This window comes from Alnus glutinosa, chromosome 2 (assembly GCF_958979055.1).
Source record: "Alnus glutinosa chromosome 2, dhAlnGlut1.1, whole genome shotgun sequence".
Taxonomy (NCBI): Eukaryota; Viridiplantae; Streptophyta; class Magnoliopsida; order Fagales; family Betulaceae; genus Alnus; species Alnus glutinosa.
This window is the reverse complement of record NC_084887.1, coordinates 38347054-38368457: the sequence shown is the minus strand read 5'-3', so window position 1 is coordinate 38368457 and position 21404 is coordinate 38347054. Positions and strand designations below refer to the sequence as shown.

At 40.0% G+C, this 21404-nt stretch overlaps 2 protein-coding genes across 2 annotated transcripts; both read left to right on the top strand.

Moving 5' to 3' along the window:
• Window positions 1-1521: 1521 nt before the first annotated feature.
• Window positions 1522-20998, top strand: LOC133860032 (protein transport protein Sec61 subunit gamma-like). Its single transcript, XM_062295662.1, has 3 exons — window positions 1522-1701; window positions 1880-2000; window positions 20733-20998. The coding sequence occupies exons 1-2, from the start codon at window positions 1608-1610 to the stop codon at window positions 1993-1995; spliced, it is 210 nt and encodes a 69-aa protein (XP_062151646.1). The 5' UTR covers window positions 1522-1607; the 3' UTR covers window positions 1996-2000; window positions 20733-20998.
• LOC133860615 (uncharacterized) lies at window positions 5102-7339 on the top strand. The gene is made up of 2 exons (XM_062296188.1): window positions 5102-5155; window positions 5288-7339. Exons 1-2 carry the CDS (start codon window positions 5102-5104, stop codon window positions 7337-7339), a joined length of 2106 nt encoding a protein of 701 aa, XP_062152172.1.
• Window positions 20999-21404: the final 406 nt, after the last annotated feature.

The following is a 21404-nucleotide window of genomic DNA, read 5'->3' as shown; positions in this document are numbered from 1 at the left end:
ATTCTAACATTCAATTTATAAATTTTTTTTGCCCGTACGGCCATATCCAAAGAAAGCTCCGCTGTTCAAATGAGTTAGGGATTTGATTCATACACAACACCATCACAATAACCCCTCACATGAGTGTGGGCCCTAGTGTGTGGGGTCCACCTTCATGTGAGGGGTTGATGTATGGTTGTTATGTTGGTGTTGTAAATTTAACATTTTCCAATGAGTTACGTAGTTGAATCAAGAAAGAGAGCCCATCTCACACATAATAATAATAATTAAAAATAAGAAATAAAAAACTGCAGAAACTTTCAAATAATTTTAACCATACATACAAATGTAAGAGCATTCCCAGCAGATTATCTAAAATTTTATCTAGAATAGCTAACCAAATCTCACTTTTACTAGTTTAGCTAACCACTTTTCAACACCCTCATTTATCAGCTTATCTAAACTTCTCTCTATTTTATTAAAATAATCAATTTTAATTTTTATTCATTTTAATTAAAAACACATATTCACCAAGTAAAACACATCACCGTCCAAAAACTTCTACACACCGAACCAGACCTGTTCAACAGTACCTTCATCCATCACCTGATCATCAACCCCATTTGTCCTCTGCTTCGCTCTGTTCCTCTCCTTACCCCTTCTCTTTGTCTTCGGCCATAAAATCCTCCCGCTGGCACGCTTCTTCGATAACCTCGCTCTCTTCCGCAAGGCCACCCGCCTTTCCCCCGTGCGCACGTGCTCCACGCACTCCCACTTGGGCACCGCCACCAATCCCAAGCCCAAGATTGCCTTCCTCTTCCTCACAAACTCCGACCTCTCTTTTGCTCCCTTTCTCGAGAAATTCTTCAATGGCAACTGTCACCTCTACAGCATTTACGTCCACGCCGACCCATCGGTGAAAATCACTCCTCCCGGCGGCGTATTCCAAGGCCGATTCTGCGTCCACGCCGACCAAATCCCATACCCATCCTCCAACCTATTGCGGAAACAATCCAAAGAGAAAACCCAACTTCCAGTTGAGCCTACAAGACTGCCAAAAAATTCACCGAATAGGAAAGCAAAGCCAAATCAATGGAAAGGAAAAGGAGAAAAAAAAAAGGAGGAGGAGAAGAGCACGAGAGAGAGAGACGCGGAGAATGACAATAAAAAGAGGAAAAAAGGTCAAAGGAAGTGAGAGAAAGAAGAATAAAATAATGATAGATGTGTGAACAGTATCACGCCACATGTGGAGTGATACTGTTCACAAATGATCATGAATGTATTCTAGCATTAAGTTTAGAGAATCCGTTGGAGGGGCTTTTTGCTGCTTTGGTTATCTATTATACATTTACAGTGGGTTTTACATAACCCACTGTGAATGCTCTAAGGGAAATGATCTGCGGGGGACTTTCAAATAATAACAAGAACCCCGGTCCCCTAAAAGAGTTAAAAGTTGTCCAATGGTGTGAACGCCTTAGGGGTACTTTAGTCAGTTACAATAATATCACTCCCGTGGCCAAAGCTAGGACTAGAGACTATAGGTCAGTACATTTCATTTCGTTTCCCGATATCTTCTTCTCCTTCTCTTCCAAATTAATTTTTCATCTAATAAAAAGAGAGGAGAGAAAATGGACGCCATAGACTCCGTCTTCGATCCCCTCAGAGAATTCGCCAAGGACAGCGTCCGCCTTGTCAAGCGCTGTCACAAGCCCGACCGCAAAGGTAATCCCACAAAGAATAAAAAGAAAAGAGAAAAAAGAACTCTTTTAATCTCTCAAGCTTTGAATTTTCGATCCGATCTGATTCGTTTGTACCTTGAGATTTTGGAATTCTGTGTTTTCTGATATCTGATTTGCGAATTTAATTCATGGGTCTGATTTCATCATCTGGTCCTATGTAGAGTTCACCAAGGTGGCGTTCCGTACGGCTATCGGCTTCGTGGTGATGGGGTTCGTGGGCTTCTTTGTGAAGCTGATCTTCATCCCCATCAACAACATCATCGTTGGGTCCAGTTAGATTAGGTACGGTTCATCAAGTTCTCAATTTTTTTTTTCTATACTCGTCATATGGTTAGAGAGCTTGTTGATGGTATAACTTGGATATTTGTGAAGCTTTATGGTTTAATTGTTACTGAAATGTTGTTCTGAGATAGTTTATAAGATCAATTGTTGAAATTACAGAGACCTCATTGAGTTTTTAATCCACGATCTAATCCTCTGTCTTGTTATTAGAAGGGGTGGTAGTGCTATTTGAGCTCGATCTGCTTCCTTCTTTTTTTTTTCTTCTTTACAGATCAATAATTTAGAGTGGGTTCTTTCTTCTGAGTTTTTGTTGGCAATTTCTGAACCTGTTGTTCATAATTGAATAATAAATTTGACATTAGGCCTTTACTTTCATAGTTGAATAAATCAAGCCGAGTATTTGTGAACCTGATTTTCTCTCGGACGAGCATTGTGTTGGAGGCCTTGGCCGGTTGTCTCTGGCTAAAGTACTCCGGTGCGGCTTCCATCTGACACCAAAAAAATAGCTGGAAAACAGTGTGATCCAAAAACTCCCCCACGCAAATTTTGATGATTTTCATCCAAGTAAACTCTGCTATGTGTGTATAGCCCAACCCGAATTGTTGTGTTTCGATTAATTTCAATTGGATTGGAGTAATTTGAAGAAAATTGAACGAGTAGACTGAGTTGTAACTTCACTATAGAGCACATCAGAGTGGGTGGGTTCGTTCTATGAAATTGACCACTTTGAAAATCAGTCACTAAGCCTTAATAAAGAGTGTTGTAACTTGGACTATAAATTAGCAGCTCAGTTGTTGGCTGAATGTTGTTAGATAATTTGTGCAATTTAGCAGTTGGTTTTGGTCATCTTGTCATTGACATCCATTTTAGGTTGCAAGTTACAAAGGATTCTTTTATTGTTTTATTAGGTTGTGGACAGGATGAGCTTGATTTTTTACATCTTGTTGAATGGCTTGATCGTGTGGGACTGTCCATCTATAAGTTCAGTTGAAGTTTATGAACTTTTCAGACCCCCTTTGCTTTGTTTTGAACTCCTTTAGCAGGTTTTATGTTCATCTCTCTAGGGTGGATGCATTTAATAATGGCATTACGCTGAAACTTTAAATAGCTATTCACTGTTGTTTAACATTTTTGCTTTCTTTTCTTTGGAAGAGAAGTGGTAGCGATCCAACCGATGATTTAAAAATAGGAATTTAGTTTTACACTTAATCGGTTTTCACAACTACGTGGATTTTAATATTTTTAACCACTCGCAATAGTACGGGACTTTGTAGTATAGTACTAAGGAGGGTATCGTACCACAAGGATTGGAAGGTTGTTCAATTTATGAAGTACCTAAAACGTTACCTAATTTAATTATGAAAAAGATGATTTGTTTTGTTCTAACACTAAGCTAAACAAGTAAAAATGAAAAGTCTAAGAATAAGGAAAGTGTAGGGCATTGATTTCACTCAATCCTTAAGCACATGGTATATTGTATTCCTCTCGGATTTCTTTCACAAATGCAATACGAGCGCGTAATGATTGTCAATCACACGACGACCTCAATATCAAATTACTTTAGTTAAAGACAATGATAAACCATCTATTCATACACAAGTCATTCAACTCAAATCTAGGGTTGAATAATTCATGCTTCCTAGTATGGATTATAAGGTCTATTAATAAGCATACACATTCATGGAAAAAGCATAAATCATATTAGTTCAACACATAATCTCCACTTAAGCTTACACTAGAATGGAAAAACAATTAAGCAATAATTAAACTAAAAAGAGTGCGGAGAGATATGTGTTCCCTAGCATGAGTTTATCAAATTCACATAAATTATGTCATAAGCACCATTACACAACCATCCTTAGGTTATGTAATCATCACACTTATATGGAAATCCAAGAACAACACAATCTACCTCATGGCCCTTAGAAAGAGTTCATCAACACCCTACAACTAAATTAGCTACTCATGGAGTTATGGAATTCTCTTATAGAAGAAGAAGAACCCATTACTCTAGAGGATATAAAAACTACAACCCACACTAACAAGATGTAAAAACAACTAACTTTAATTATTGAATCTACCTTAACAACTAAAAAGATACTCAAAAACAAGCTTTAAAGAAAAGAAATTCTAAGTAGAACATTAAAGAACAAGCTATGGGCTCTGGAATCTAAGGATTCCAGAATTGTTTTCAACATAAAATAACACAAAAACAAAAGGAAGAAGAAGAAAAAAGTGCTGGAAATGTAAAGAAAATAGTAAGAACACTTGAATGAATTAAACTCCAACTTCACTTTACTATAAAAACGAGTTTAGACTAAGTTACAGCACAAACATACCTTGAAAATAGCTCTCTGGAAAACATGAAGAAAAGAGTGCATCACTTGGATGCACAAAAACTCAAACTACAATTTATCAACTAAAACTAACTATATTTTTAACCCACACGTCCATCCTCTATTTATAGAGGATTTGGTACAACAAACTTAGCTCTAACACTCACTCTCAGCCGTACAAAATGATGGTGACAACTTCTGTTTAGAACCGCACAACTTGAGGATGAATTTGAGCCACACAAAAAGCTGCCGACATCTGAAGATCTTTCTGAAATATCCGAAGTCGATCGATCGAATTATTTTGCCTTGTAGATTTCGATCGATCGAATGTCGATCGATCGATTGTTTCACTCAATGTAATTTCGATCAATCGAATATACTTGATCGATTTTCTTCTTCTAGGCAGGAACACTTGAACTTCACATATCTTCATTAGGCTTAACTTGTTGATTTTTTTCTTGTTTTTCAATTAAGACCTAAAAAAGAGACGAAACACTAAAACATACTAACACGTTATTTAACAACACAAACTAGGGTTTAACATATGTAAATTAAGGGGCTTTGAATGTAAACATTCAACGCTTATCACACCCCCAAACTTACATAATGCTAGTCGCTAGCATTACAATTTAAAGATTAAATTTAAACAACTACTATAAATCCTCTTTCGTGGGAATCACGATTGCACTTAGCACATGCAATAAGCCTTTTAAACCCCTAGGCTACCCTAGTGGACGAGTGAAGTCTCGTGAAGGTTTAGCAGAAATGCTACCTACAAACATTCATGTAGGACAATTCTCTGAAGTTCCTCATGAGCAAGTAAATGCAGCCATCTCCAGACCGGTTAATGATCCATATTCTCATTCGTATAACCCGGGATGGAGAAATCATCCAAATTTCTCTTGGCGAGCTCCAGGGCATTAGGGACCGACTATAGGAGTGCATAATCAGGCACACCCTTTGCCTCCTAATCAATCCTATAATCCCAATTATCGACCCCATCAGTATCAGTCAGTTGTTCCTCCAAGAAATTCTGCTTTTGAGGATAAGGTTTTAACTGCACTTGGTAACTTGGAAGCAAATACTCAATTGCTGAATTCTCATTCCCAATCGATTGCCAAGTTAGAGGGTCAAGTTGGACAGCTGGCAAATGCATTTAATCAGAGAAAAGAAGGGAAACTTCCCTCCCAACCAATAGCCAACCCTAAGGGACAATACATGGTCGATGGGAGTGCTTCCAACAGCACCACCCATGAGCAAGTCCAAGCGGTTACAACTTTGAGGAGTGGAAGGACAGTCAATAATCAGGTCAGGCAGAAAGACACTGAAGAAGGTGAATCCCGATCAAATCCAAAGATACCCCTTGAGAATCCAAAAGATAAGTTGAAAACCACTCCTGAGATACCTTATGAGCCTAGAGCTCCATTCCCTGAACGTCTCAAGGAGCCTCCTAGTGCTGTGAAGCAAGGAGAAAGATATCAAGAAATGATGGATGTTTTTAAAAAGGTACAAGTTAATATACCATTTCTTGATGCTATCAGACAGATCCCACCTTATGCTAAGTTTTTAAAAGATTTGTGTACTCAAAAGCGTAAGATGAGGAAGCGTAGTCCAGAAAAAATTATTTTGACCGAGCAAGTAAGTTCTTTGATACAACATGCTGTAGCCCCCAAAGTTAAGGATCCGGGTGCTCCCACTATTTCTTGTATTATTGGAGACCATACCATTGACAAGGCACTTCTTGATTTAGGTGCAGGTGTTAATTTGTTACCTTACTCGGTCTATGAGCAATTAGGACTCGGAGAGTTGAAGCCCACGACGGTTATCTTACAACTTGCAGACAGATCCGTAAAGAAACCTCGTGGTATAATTGAAGATGTAATCATTAGAGTGGACAGGTTCTACTTCCCAGTGGATTTCATTGTTCTTGATACAGAACCTGTCCCAGACCCCGCAAGGTTTATCCCAGTCATCCTTGGACGCCCTTTCTTAGCTACGGCTAACGCTTGCATAAATTGCAGGACAGGAGAAATGGAGATAACCTTTGGGAACATGAAGGTAAAGTTGAACATTTTCAATGCTTTTCAGCATCCATTAGATATTAATGAGTGTTTCTTATTGGACATGATTGAAGAAACTGTTAAAGACACACTCCCCCACCTTTTGATTAAAGATCCATTGGAGGCTTGTCTATCTCACTTTGACTTTGAGGATTTTGATATTGAGCATTATGTTGGCGAAGTCAATTCATTACTTGATAATATGGCTGCAATAGACTTTCCTCCTTGGAAAGTACCAAAGGAGCCGTTACCTTGTACGTCAGGCATCCCTCCTATTCCTTCTCTGATCTCCCCACCAAAGCTTGAGCTTAAGCAGCTTCCTGTGACACTTAAGTATGCTTTCTTAGGTATAAATGATACTCTCCCAGTTATTATTGCATCTAACCTACAGGAACACAAGGAAGCAATTGGTTGGAGTGTGGGAGACTTGAAAGGAATTGATCCCTCCATATGCATGCATCGTATTCATCTTGAGGATAATGTTAAGCCCTCCAGGGAGGCACAGAGGAGATTGAATCCTAATATGAAGGAAGTAGTCATGAAAGAGGTGGTGAAATTATTAGATGCGAGTATCATTTATCCCATCTTGGATAGTACATGGGTGACTCCCATACAAGTGGTACCTAAAAAGTCTGGTATCACTGTGGTTGAGAGTTCTTCTGGTGACCTAATTCCTCAACGCACGACCACTGGATGGCGTGTGTGTATCGATTATAGGAGACTCAACTCTACAACTAGGAAGGATCATTTTCCATTGCCATTTATTGATAAGATCCTAGAACGTCTTGCAGGCCAAAGTTATTATTGTTTCCTGGATGGTTATTCGGGATATAACCAAGTGGCCGTTGATCCCAAGGATCAAGAGAAAACAACTTTTACCTGTCCCTTTGGTACCTTTGCTTATAGACGCATGTGTTGGCATGAGTTGTCAATTAAGAGATAATTCAGCATTGATGTTAGCATAGATTTAGCCTTGATTGGTGATAGTTACTTTAGTAGGTAATTGTTGACTTACTTTAGTAGGTAATTGCTGACTTTCAGCATTGTAATTATAGTTACTTTAGTAGGTAATATAGTTACTTTAGTAGGTAATTGTTGACATATATAAGTTACTTTAGTAGGTAATTGTTGACTTACTTTAGTAGGTAATTGCTGACTTTCAGCATTGTAATTATTATTCTATTTCTATATAAGATGCAACCCTCACAAAGAGAGGATTGAATTCAAAAAAAAAATTTGACATGGTATCAGAGCATCTCACGATCCGGTTCCTTGTTCACGCCCAGCCCTAGGATTTAGCCTCTTATCTACCTATGGCAGCCACCGAAACACCAACCCAGACAGAGGAATCCACCACCGACTGGATTCTCTCTGAATTACTCACCTCCAAGATGGCCGAAGCTCTGTCCAAAGCCCAGGCCTCAACCGTGACCTCAGAACCTGCAGCTCTACCGATAGGCATCAAGTTGGATGGCTCCAACTATGGCTTGTGGTCCCAAGTTGTCGAGATGTACATCTCCGGCAAAGACAAGTTGGGCTACATCAATGGCGACCTGACCCCGCCATCTCCTAACGACCCGTCCTTTCGCAAATGGCGCACTGACAATGCCATTGTCAAAGGATGGCTTATCAACTCCATGGATCCGACGTTAATTGGAAACTTTATTCGGTTTCCCACAGCCAAACAGGTGTGGGACTCTGCTGCCACCACCTATTTTGATGGTAGTGATACATCCCAGGTTTATGATCTCCGGCGCCGTGTTTCACGTCTCCGTCAAGCAGGTGGATCCCTGGAAAGATATTACACTGACTTGCAAGGTCTTTGGCGTGAAATTGATTTTCGACGTCCAAACCCAATGGAATGCCCTGCTGATATTCAAAGGTATAATACTCTCCTCCAAGAAGATCGGGTCTACGTTTTCTTGGATGGTCTTGACGACAAGCTGGATAACATCCGCAGTGACGTGCTGCAGCTACACCCGTTTCCTACCATAGAGCAAGCTTATGCTCATGTCCGTAGAGAGGCCCTTCGTCAGGTGGTGATGAACGCAGGTGACCATGAACTTCCTCCAGGAGCAGTGCTTGCTTCAAGAGGCCTCAAGCTTGGAATCCACTGATCGAACCCACAACATGCTGGAAAATCTGGTTCTAAAGGCCGATCATCATCTGACGGATTAAAGTGCACTCATTGTGGCAATATGAAGCACACACGGGAAAAATGCTTCCAACTGCATGGGTATCCGGACTGGTGGCATGAACTCCAAGCCCGGAAGAAACAAGACACTGCTGGTACAAGTGCAGGCATAGGCAAGGCTGCTGTAGCAGCAGCTGAACCGTGTCTCTCTCTAATCCCTCAACAGAATTTTTCTTCTGTGGATCAAGGTAATCCCTGTCATGCATTAATTAGTTCTTGCTGCAATACTGACCGTGATGATTGGTTACTTGACTCTGGGGCCACAGATCATATGACCTTTGATCCTACGGATCTTTCTCAACATTCATCCCCACGGCGCACTAGCATTGCAAATGCCAATGGAGTGGTCTCTCCTGTCACAGGAGCTGGTTCTGTGACATTATCACCCTCTCTTCAATTATCCAACACATTACTTGTTCCCTCATTGTCCCACAAGTTACTATCTGTGAGTCAAATTACCACAGACCTGAATTATGTGGTACTCATATTTGCTGATTTTTGTCTTATACAAGATATTCTCACCAAGGAGATAATTGGGCGTGGTACTAAGAGGGGGGGATTATACTACATGGAAGATTTCAGTATGGGAAGAACTCATCATGTGTCTTCACTGAATTCCAAGACTCAACAGATTTGGTTGTGGCATCGTCGTTTGGGACATCCTTCATTTGGGTATCTAAGGCATGTGTTTCCTGATTTATTTTCTGATGTAGAAGCTTCTGAGTTAAATTGTGATACTTGTATTTTAGCCAAGAGTCATAGGGCTACTTATCCTTTAAGCATGAATAAAAGTGACATTCCGTTTGCTTTAATTCATTCCGATGTATGGGGACCATCCCCCGTGTCTATTGTCTCTGGTGTACGTTGGTTTGTAACGTTTGTTGATGATTGCACACGCATGACCTGGTTATATTTGCTTAAACATATTTAAGGTTTTTCAGTCATTTCATGCTATGATTCAGACTCAGTTTTCAGCTCAAATTCGGATTCTTCGTTCTGACAATGGTGGAGAATATGTCAATCACCATTTTCAGTCCTATTTTCAACTCCACGGCCTTATCCACGAAACTTCATGTCCCCAGACACCACAACAAAATGGGGTAGCTGAAAGGAAAAACCGACATATTCTTGAAATTGCCCGAGCTCTCCTCCTTGGCGCCCATGTTCCCACAAGACATTGGCCCGATGCAGTTACCACCGCTGTCCATTTGATCAACCGCCTTCCATCCAAAGTCTTAAATTTCCAAACCCCACTACAATCCCTATCAACCTTGGTCTCTCTACCTTCTGCCCTCATGCTCCCACCCCGTATCTTTGGATGTGTGGCGTATGTACACCTTCATAAGAACCAACGTACCAAACTTGACCCTTGTGCTCGTCGGTGCCTTTTCTTGGGCTATGCTACACACCAAAAAGGCTACCGCTGCTATGACCCTACTACTCAGCGTACTTATGTGACTATGGATGTCACTTTTCTGGAGTCCACTCCTTTCTACCCTTCCTCGGTATCCACTGCTCCTCTTCAGGGGGAGACACTAGATGAAGAGCTGAAGTGGCTAACCTTTGAATGGCTTGAGAATCAGAATGACACACCATCCGAAGAAGAACCTCTGGCAGCTGAGCCTATACCATCAGGAGAAGAACAAGAATCCCCCCGCCTCTCAGTTGGTGCAAGCCCATCTCCTGAGAATATTCCTGAGGTAAGTAATATTGGCACACCCCCAATTATCAATGCTATAGATACTGGGTATAACTTACCTTTCAGGCATAACCGAGGCAAACCACCAAACAGATACTCCCCAGACATGGAGGAAAGAAGGTCGAGGTATCCAATTGCCAACTATGTTTCCACCGAAAAATTGCCTGAGCCACTCAAGAGTTTTTCACAGGAGCTCTCTGCATGTCATATTCCTACTACAGTTCAGGAGGCATTAATGGATCCTAAGTGGACAAAAGCAATAGAGGAAGAAATGGGGGCACTACTAAAGAATCAAACATGGACCTTGGTCCCACTACCCCAAGGGAAGAAGACAGTCGGGTGCAGGTGGGTCTTCTCAATTAAACATAAGGCAGATGGATCTATAGAACGATATAAGGCAAGACTGGTTGCAAAAGGATACACCCAAACATATGGTGTAGATTACCAAGAAACTTTTTCACCGGTGGCTAAACTAAATACAGTCAGGGTTTTGCTATCACTCGCAGCCAACCTTGATTGGCCATTACATCAGTTGGATGTAAAGAATGCCTTTCTCCATGGCGATCTTGAAGAGGAAGTCTACATGGACACTCCTCCAGGCTACACAGCATCTTCAAACACTGACGTAGTGTGCAAGTTGCAGCGTGCATTGTATGGACTGAAACAATCACCTCGAGCATGGTTTGGACGGTTCAGTCAAGCAATGAAGAAGTATGGCTTCCACCAAAGCAATTCAGATCATACATTATTTTTGAAGCATCAACAGGGCAAGGTAACAGCTTTAATTGTATACGTTGATGACATGATCATTACAGGGGATGATGCAGAGGAAATTGATAAGCTTCAAAAACAATTGGCAACCGAATTTGAGATAAAAAATCTGGGAGGACTCAAATATTTCCTGGGAATAGAAGTTGCTAGATCAAAGAAAGGTATATTCTTATCTCAGCAAAAATATATACTAGACTTACTTTGTGAGGTTGGAATGTTGGATTGTAAGCCAGCAGACACTCCAATTGTTCAGAATCACAGGCTCGGAGAACATCCAAGTCAAGTGCCAACAGACAGAGGAAGATACCAGAGGTTAGTTGGGAAACTAATTTACCTCTCGCATACCCGTCCTGATATTGCTTACGCAGTGAGTGTTGTAAGCCAATTTATGCACCAACCGAGTAAGGATCATATGGAAGCAGTAATTCGGATTTTACGATACTTAAAATCCTCCCCAGGAAAAGGACTTATGTTTGCAAAGAATAATCATCTCAGAGTTAATGGTTATACAGACGCAGATTGGGCAGGGAATACCACAGACAGAAGATCCACCTCAGGCTACTTCATGTTTGTCGGGGGAAATCTTGTTACGTGGAGGAGTAAGAAGCAAAAGGTGGTGGCACGGTCAAGTGCTGAAGCAGAGTTCCGTGGAATGGCTAAAGGATTTTGTGAACTTCTATGGCTAAGAAGACTTCTAACAGAAATTGGCTTTGCACCTACCTCCGAAATGGACCTCTTTTGTGATAACAAAGCAGCGATCGCTATTGCTCACAATCCTATCCAACATGATCGCACTAAACACGTGGAGATTGACAGACATTTTATTAAAGAAAATCTCGAAGCTAAAATAATTCGGTTTCCATTTGTGAAGTCCGAAGATCAACTGGCGGATATTCTTACAAAGGCCGTATCAAGCAGAGAGTTTTACAACTCACTAGACAAGTTGCGCATTGAAGATTTGGATGCTTCCACTTGAGGGGGAGTGTTGGCATGAGTTGTCAATTAAGAGATAATTCAGCATTGATGTTAGCATAGATTTAGCCTTGATTGGTGATAGTTACTTTAGTAGGTAATTGTTGACATATATAAGTTACTTTAGTAGGTAATTGTTGACTTACTTTAGTAGGTAATTGCTGACTTTCAGCATTGTAATTATTATTCTATTTTCTATATAAGGTGCAACCCTCACAAAGAGAGGATTGAATTCAAAAAAAAAAATTTGACAGCATGCCCTTTGGATTATGGAATGCACCTGCAACATTCCAAAGGTGTATGATGTCTATCTTTTCGGATATGGTAGAAAAGTTTCTTGAAGTGTTCATAGATGATTTTTCCGTTTTTAGACCTACATTTGATGAATGTCTCCATAACCTTTCACTCGTTCTTCAACGATGCAAGGAGACAAATTTGATATTAAGTTGGGAGAAGAGCCATTTTATGGTTCAAGAAGGGATTGTTCTGGGACATATAGTGTCCAAAAGAGGTATAGAAGTAGACAAGGCAAAAGTAGAGTTGATTTCTAAACTTCCACCACCTACCACGGTTAGGCAAATACGCTCATTTCTCGGACATGCTGGCTTTTATCGTCGCTTCATCAAGGATTTTAGCAAAATTTCACGACCCTTGTGCAATCTTCTTGCCAAGGAAACTTCGTTAAACTTTGATGAAGCATGTTTAGATGCATTCGAGACACTTCGCTCTCTTCTATCCTCAGCTCCGATTATGAAGACTCCCAATTGGTCTCTCCCTTTTGAGATTATGTGTGATGCATCCGACTATGCAATGGGTGCTGTTTTAGATCAACGTGTGGACAAGCTCCCTCACGTGATTTATTATGCTAGTAAGACTCTTTTAGAAGCACAAGCAAATTATACCACCACAGAGAAGGAGTTACTAGCAGTTGTTTTCGCCTTGGACAAATTCCGCTCTTATCTTTTAGGGTCCAAGGTGATTGTATACTCTGATCATGCCGCATTGAGGCATTTAATGGCCAAAAAGGAAACAAAGCCCCATTTGATTCAATGGATACTCTTACTACAAGAGTTTGATTTAGAGATACGGGACAAGAAAGGATCTGAAAATGTTGTAGCTGACCATCTTTCTCGTATATTTCTTGAGTCCTCTCTCCTCCCAGTGCATGATTCCTTTCCGGATGAGCAACTGCTTGAGATCACGCCTCAAGAAATACCATGGTATGCTGACATAGTTAATTATCTTGCTACAGGTAAGGTCCCTTCTTATTGGTCTAAGCAAGCTAAGGATCATTTTTTCAAGCAAATCCGATCCTATTTTTGGGAGGATCCTGAACTTTTCAAGTACTGTGCTGATCAGATTATTCGTCGTTGTGTACCGCAAGGTGAAATTCATAGTATCCTCATGTTTTGCCATACTCTAGCATGTGGAGGACATTTTAGTGCGCAAAAGACTGCGGCGAAGGTTTTGCAAAGTGGATTCTTTTGGCCATCCTTGTTTAAGGATTCTTTCAAGTTTTGTAAGGCGTGTGATCGATGTCAACGCCTTGGAACAATATCCCGGAGGGACATGATGCCTCTAAACCCCATCCTAATTGTGGAAATTTTTGATGTATGGGGGATAGACTTCATGGGACCCTTCCCGCCATCTTTCGGATTTGAGTATATTTTAGTGGCGGTAGACTATGTATCAAAATGGATAGAGGCTGTGGCAACCAAAACCAATGATCATAAAGTTGTTGTGAAGTTCATTCAGACAAATATTTTTAGTAGATTTGGTATGCCTCGAGCAATTATCAGTGACGGAGGAACACATTTTTGTAATCGATTCATAAAAACATTGCTTGTCAAATACTCTGTCATTCATAAAGGCTTGTCAAATACTCTGTCACCTGCGTTCATCACCACCTGACGAAGGGCCTCTCTACGGACATGAGCATAAGCTTGCTCTACGGTAGGAAACGGGTGTAGCTGCAGCACGTCACTGCGGATGTTATCCAGCTTGTCGTCAAGACCATCCAAGAAAACGTAGACCCGATCTTCTTGGAGGAGAGTATTATACCTTTGAATATCAGCAGGGCATTCCATTGGGTTTGGACGTCGAAAATCAATTTCACGCCAAAGACCTTGCAAGTCAGTGTAATATCTTTCCAGGGATCCACCTGCTTGACGGAGACGTGAAACACAGCGCCGGAGATCATAAACCTGGGATGTATCACTACCATCAAAATAGGTGGTGGCAGCAGAGTCCCACACCTGTTTGGCTGTGGGAAACCGAATAAAGTTTCCAATTAACGTCGGATCCATGGAGTTGATAAGCCATCCTTTGACAATGGCATTGTCAGTGCGCCATTTGCGAAAGGACGGGTCGTTAGGAGATGGCGGGGTCAGGTCGCCATTGATGTAGCCCAACTTGTCTTTGCCGGAGATGTACATCTCGACAACTTGGGACCACAAGCCATAGTTGGAGCCATCCAACTTGATGCCTATCGGTAGAGCTGCAGGTTCTGAGGTCACGGTTGAGGCCTGGGCTTTGGACAGAGCTTCGGCCATCTTGGAGGTGAGTAATTCAGAGAGAATCCGGTCGGTGGTGGATTCCTCTGTCTGGGTTGGTGTTTCGGTGGCTGCCATAGGTAGATAAGAGGCTAAATCCTAGGGCTGGGCGTGAACAAGGAACCGGATCGTGAGATGCTCTGATACCATGTCAAATTTTTTTTTTGAATTCAATCCTCTCTTTGTGAGGGTTGCATCTTATATAGAAAATAGAATAATAATTACAATGCTGAAAGTCAGCAATTACCTACTAAAGTAAGTCAACAATTACCTACTAAAGTAACTTATATATGTCAACAATTACCTACTAAAGTAACTATATTACCTACTAAAGTAACTATAATTACAATGCTGAAAGTCAGTAATTACCTACTAAAGTAAGTCAACAATTACCTACTAAAGTAACTTATATATGTCAACAATTACCTACTAAAGTAACTATCACCAATCAAGGCTAAATCTATGCTAACATCAATGCTGAATTATCTCTTAATTGACAACTCATGCCAACACATGCGTCTATAAGTAAAGGTACCAAAGGGACAGGTAAAAGTTGTTTTCTCTTGATCCTTGGGATCAACGGCCACTTGGTTATATCCCGAATAACCATCCAGGAAACAATAATAACTTTGGCCTGCAAGACGTTCTAGGATCTTATCAATAAATGGCAATGGAAAATGATCCTTCCTAGTTGTAGAGTTGAGTCTCCTATAATCGATACACACACGCCATCCAGTGGTCGTGCGTTGAGGAATTAGGTCACCAGAAGAACTCTCAACCACAGTGATACCAGACTTTTTAGGTACCACTTGTATGGGAGTCACCCATGTACTATCCAAGATGGGATAAATGATACCCGCATCTAATAATTTCACCACCTCTTTCATGACTACTTCCTTCATATTAGGATTCAATCTCCTCTGTGCCTCCCTGGAGGGCTTAACATTATCCTCAAGATGAATACGATGCATGCATATGGAGGGATCAATTCCTTTCAAGTCTCCCACACTCCAACCAATTGCTTCCTTGTGTTCCTTTAGAACATCGAGTAAATTACTCTCTTGGTCATCCTGTAGGTTAGATGCAATAATAACTGGGAGAGTATCATTTATACCTAAGAAAGCATACTTAAGTGTCACAGGAAGCTGCTTAAGCTCAAGCTTTGGTGGGGAGATCAGAGAAGGAATAGGAGGGATGCCTGACGTACAAGGTAACGGCTCCTTTGGTACTTTCCAAGGAGGAAAGTCTATTGCAGCCATATTATCAAGTAATGAATTGACTTCGCCAACATAATGCTCAATATCAAAATCCTCAAAGTCAAAGTGAGATAGACAAGCCTCCAATGGATCTTTAATCAAAAGGTGGGGGAGTGTGTCTTTAACAGTTTCTTCAATCATGTCCAATAAGAAACACTCATTAATATCTAATGGATGCTGAAAAGCATTGAAAATGTTCAACTTTACCTTCATGTTCCCAAAGGTTATCTCCATTTCTCCTGTCCTGCAATTTATGCAAGCGTTAGCCGTAGCTAAGAAAGGGCGTCCAAGGATGACTGGGATAAACCTTGCGGGGTCTGGGACAGGTTCTGTATCAAGAACAATGAAATCCACTGGGAAGTAGAACCTGTCCACTCTAATGATTACATCTTCAATTATACCACGAGGTTTCTTTACGGATCTGTCTGCAAGTTGTAAGATAACCGTCGTGGGCTTCAACTCTCCGAGTCCTAATTGCTCATAGACCGAGTAAGGTAACAAATTAACACCTGCACCTAAATCAAGAAGTGCCTTGTCAATGGTATGGTCTCCAATAATACAAGAAATAGTGGGAGCACCCGGATCCTTAACTTTGGGGGCTACAGCATGTTGTATCAAAGAACTTACTTGCTCGGTCAAAATAATTTTTTCTGGACTACGCTTCCTCATCTTACGCTTTTGAGTACACAAATCTTTTAAAAACTTAGCATAAGGTGGGATCTGTCTGATAGCATCAAGAAATGGTATATTAACTTGTACCTTTTTAAAAACATCCATCATTTCTTGATATCTTTTTCCTTGCTTCACAGCACTAGGAGGCTCCTTGAGACGTTCAGGGAATGGAGCTCTAGGCTCATAAGGTATCTCAGGAGTGGTTTTCAACTTATCTTTTGGATTCTCAAGGGGTATCTTTGGATTTGATCGGGATTCACCTTCTTCAGTGTCTTTCTGCCTGACCTGATTATTGATTGTCCTTCCACTCCTCAAAGTTGTAACCGCTTGGACTTGCTCATGGGTGGTGCTGTTGGAAGCACTCCCATCGACCATGTATTGTCCCTTAGGGTTGGCTATTGGTTGGGAGGGAAGTTTCCCTTCTTTTCTCTGATTAAATGCATTTGCCAGCTGTCCAACTTGACCCTCTAACTTGGCAATCGATTGGGAATGAGAATTCAGCAATTGAGTATTTGCTTCCAAGTTACCAAGTGCAGTTAAAACCTTATCCTCAAAAGCAGAATTTCTTGGAGGAACAACTGACTGATACTGATGGGGTCGATAATTGAGATTATAGGATTGATTAGGAGGCAAAGGGTGTGCCTGATTATGCACTCCTATAGTCGGTCCCTGATGCCCTGGAGCTCGCCAAGAGAAATTTGGATGATTTCTCCATCCCGGGTTATACGAATGAGAATATGGATCATTAACCGGTCTGGAGATGGCTGCATTTACTTGCTCATGAGGAACTTCAGAGAATTGTCCTAAGACGGAGCAATCTTTCGCCTGATGCGATGGATTAGAGCAAAATGAGCAAACTTCCTGTGGAGGTGGAATGTGAGAAACAGTTGTAGGTGCAAAACCAGCAGCCATAATCTGATCTAATTTTCTTGATAAGGCATCTACCTTAGTAGTCACATCTAAGGAATGGCTTACTCCGAAAATTGTCTCACTTCTTTGGTTCTTAGACGCAGGTGCCCTACGACCAGATGATGAATGGTGTAAAGAATTTTCAGCTAAGTTTTCAAACAGAATCCATGCATCATCTTCACTTTTAAGCATAAACGTACCCCCACAGGAGGCATCTACCATTTGTCTATGAGGCTCTGTCAAGCCATCATAGAAACACTGAATAAGTTGCCACTTGGGAACAGCATAATGTGGACACCTCCGTAGAAGGTCCTTCATCCTATCCCAAGTTTCATGAAAAGGTTCCCCTTCTATTTGTGAAAAACCGGTTATGGCTTTCCGTATTTGGTTTGTTTTCCCTATGGTAAAGTACTTCTTAAGGAACTCGTGTTGCATCTGAGCCCAAGAAGTGATAGAGTTAGTCTCTAGGGAATTCAACCAATATTTCGCTCTATCTTTTAAATGGAAACAAACGCATACGCAAAGCATCTTCAGAAATGTTCTGTAATCTCATAGTTAAACAGATCTCAAGGAATTCATCAAGATGCTTATAGGGGTCCTCGTTATCAAGCCCATAAAAAGATGGGAGCATTTGAATAATGCTGGGCTTAATTTCATAATGAGCTGCCGTAATGTCCGGCAGCTGAAGGCTTGAAGAAGGGGTGTATGTAGTGGGAACATAATGATCCCTCAACAACACGGGCTTTTGTTCTTCAGCCATAGGTGTTTTCGAGCGGGCTTTTCGACGTGAGTTCCTTTTGGATCTACGACGTCTAGGAATCCGCTCTAGGTCTAGGTCGTATGGAATAATAGGCAATAATAGCGACCGTCGACCGAACATAAACTAACAAAAATAAAACAATATATACGACACAAGGACATAGAAAAAATACTGGTTTCAGCAGAGTTCCAGTTGATGCAGTAGTCTCTGTTGCTCCACCAAAGTCGCTCGATCTACTTCAAAATGGATCGATCGATTTGTCGATCGATCGACTTATGTGTCGCACGATCGAATTTTCTCTGCAAAAGAACAAACTCTACCGAATCCTAAAAGAGTGATATTTGTACAAAAACATAAAATATTGACAAAAATAGAAAATAAAATTAGTTTCTGCCTTGAAACAGCTGCTGAGATTTCACTGAGATAGGTCGATCGATCGAAGATAAATGCGATCGATCGATATTGTCGATCGATCGAAAACTATTGAGATCGATCGATTGTTAGATCGATCGATTCTTTTGGTTTAAAAAAATAGATCGATCGAATGTACTTCTGCAGAAAACAGAATTCTGCAGAAACAGAACCAAATCAGTGTCCAAACCCAAAAACAGTTTAAAACAGAATCGAAACCTCTTATGCACAGAATATACAATATGCACAGAATTAAACTAGATAAAATCCTAAACACTTCACAAACAACCGTTTGCAATCCCCGGCAACGGCGCCAAAAATTGGTAGCGATCCAACCGATGATTTAAAAATAGAAATTTGGTTTTACACTTAATCGGTTTTCACAACTACGTGGATTTTAATATTTTTAACCACTCGCAATAGTACGGGACTTTGTAGTATAGTACTAAGGAGGGTATCGTACCACAAGGATTGGAAGGTTGTTCAATTTATGAAGTACCTAAAACGTTACCTAATTTAATTATGAAAAAGATGATTTGTTTTGTTCTAACACTAAGCTAAACAAGTAAAAATGAAAAGTCTAAGAATAAGGAAAGTGTAGGGCATTGATTTCACTCAATCCTTAAGCACATGGTATATTGTATTCCTCTCGGATTTCTTTCACAAATGCAATACGAGCGCGTAATGATTGTCAATCACACGACGACCTCAATATCAAATTACTTTAGTTAAAGACAATGATAAACCATCTATTCATACACAAGTCATTCAACTCAAATCTAGGGTTGAATAATTCATGCTTCCTAGTATGGATTATAAGGTCTATTAATAAGCATACACATTCATGGAAAAAGCATAAATCATATTAGTTCGACACATAATCTCCACTTAAGCTTACACTAGAATGGAAAAACAATTAAGCAATAATTAAACTAAAAAGAGTGTGGAGAGATATGTGTTCCCTAGCATGAGTTTATCAAATTCACATAAATTATGTCATAAGCACCATTACACAACCATCCTTAGGTTATGTAATCATCACACTTATATGGAAATCCAAGAACAACACAATCTACCCCATGGCCCTTAGAAAGAGGTCATCAACACCCTACAACTAAATTAGCTACTCATAGAGTTATGGAATTCTCTTATAGAAGAAGAAGAACCCATTACTCTAGAGGATATAAAAACTACAACCCACACTAACAAGATGTAAAAACAACTAACTTTAATTATTGAATCTACCTTAACAACTAAAAAGATACTCAAAAACAAGCTTTAAAGAAAAGAAATTCTAAGTAGAACATTAAAGAACAAGCTATGGGCTCTGGAATAAAATAACACAAAAACAAAAGGAAGAAGAAGAAAGAAGTGCTGGAAATGTAAAGAAAATAGTAAGAACACTTGAATGAATTAAACTCCAACTTCACTTTACTATAAAAACGAGTTTAGACTAAGTTACAGCACAAACATACCTTGAAAATAGCTCTCTGGAAAACATGAAGAAAAGAGTGCATCACTTGGATGCACAAAAACTCAAACTACAATTTATCAACTAAAACTAACTATATTTTTAACCCACACGTCCATCCTTTATTTATAGAGGATTTGGTACAACAAACTTAGCTCTAACACTCACTCTCAGCCGTACAAAATGATGGTGACAACTTCTGTTTAGAACCACACAACTTGAGGATGAATTTGAGCCACACAAAAAGCTGCCGACATCTGAAGATCTTTCTGAAATATCCGAAGTCGATCGATCGAATTATTTTGCCTTGTAGATTTCGATCGATCGAATGTCAATCGATCGATTGTTTCACTCAATGTAATTTCGATCGATCGAATATACTTGATCGATTTTCTTCTTCTAGGCAGGAACACTTGAACTTCACATATCTTCATTAGGCTTAACTTGTTGATTTTTTTCTTGTTTTTCAATTAAGACCTAAAAAAGAGACGAAACACTAAAACATACTAACACGTTATTTAACAACACAAACTAGGGTTTAACATATGTAAATTAAGGGGCTTTGAATGTAAACATTCAACGCTTATCAAGAAGTATGTTCAATGTGTACTTGAATTTTGGTTGCTCTTTGGTGAATGCCAAGTTTCTAAATGTTTGTCAAATCTGCAGGTCATTTGGGATTGGAGGCTCACGATAAGGATGGAAGTTCTCGGTGAAGTAGTCAACACACGAGGGAGAACCTAGATCTAATGTTTTTAGGGTTTTTTTTTTTTAAAAAAAAAAAAAAAAAATACATTAACAGAGTACTTTGTCATGTTTTTCAGATTAGACTAAGAGTTAAATTTGATCTGGTTTATGTAGCTAAATGTCATTCTGATCCAACAGTTCTTTAGTTCGTTCGGATGGAATGGAAGTATGTTGAATCATTTGGAATCCTTGCACTTTTCGGCAGGTGTTTTTCTTGTGGTGGAGATGTTTCCCGTTGGAAAACAAATGCATCAACAAACAACTCATAACATAAAATACCTTTTTAAAAGAAAAAACAGTTTTCACATGTTACATAAACACACTTTTTCAAACTAAAAACAAAAAATACCTCTGAAAAACAGATTAACAAGCATATTATTCTCAGGAAGTTTGACAGCACAATAAAACCCAGATATCGTACACATTATCCGTCCGCTAAGTATTTGGCAATTTGCTTGTTTGACACCAATAAGGCACCAATCAACTAGTGTGTTCACTGGGTCATCAATTGTTTGAGAAAAGGAAAACGAGGATGCTCGTTTGCTAATTTTTGTTAAGAGTAATGTTAGAAATCACGCTTTTATCATATTACTA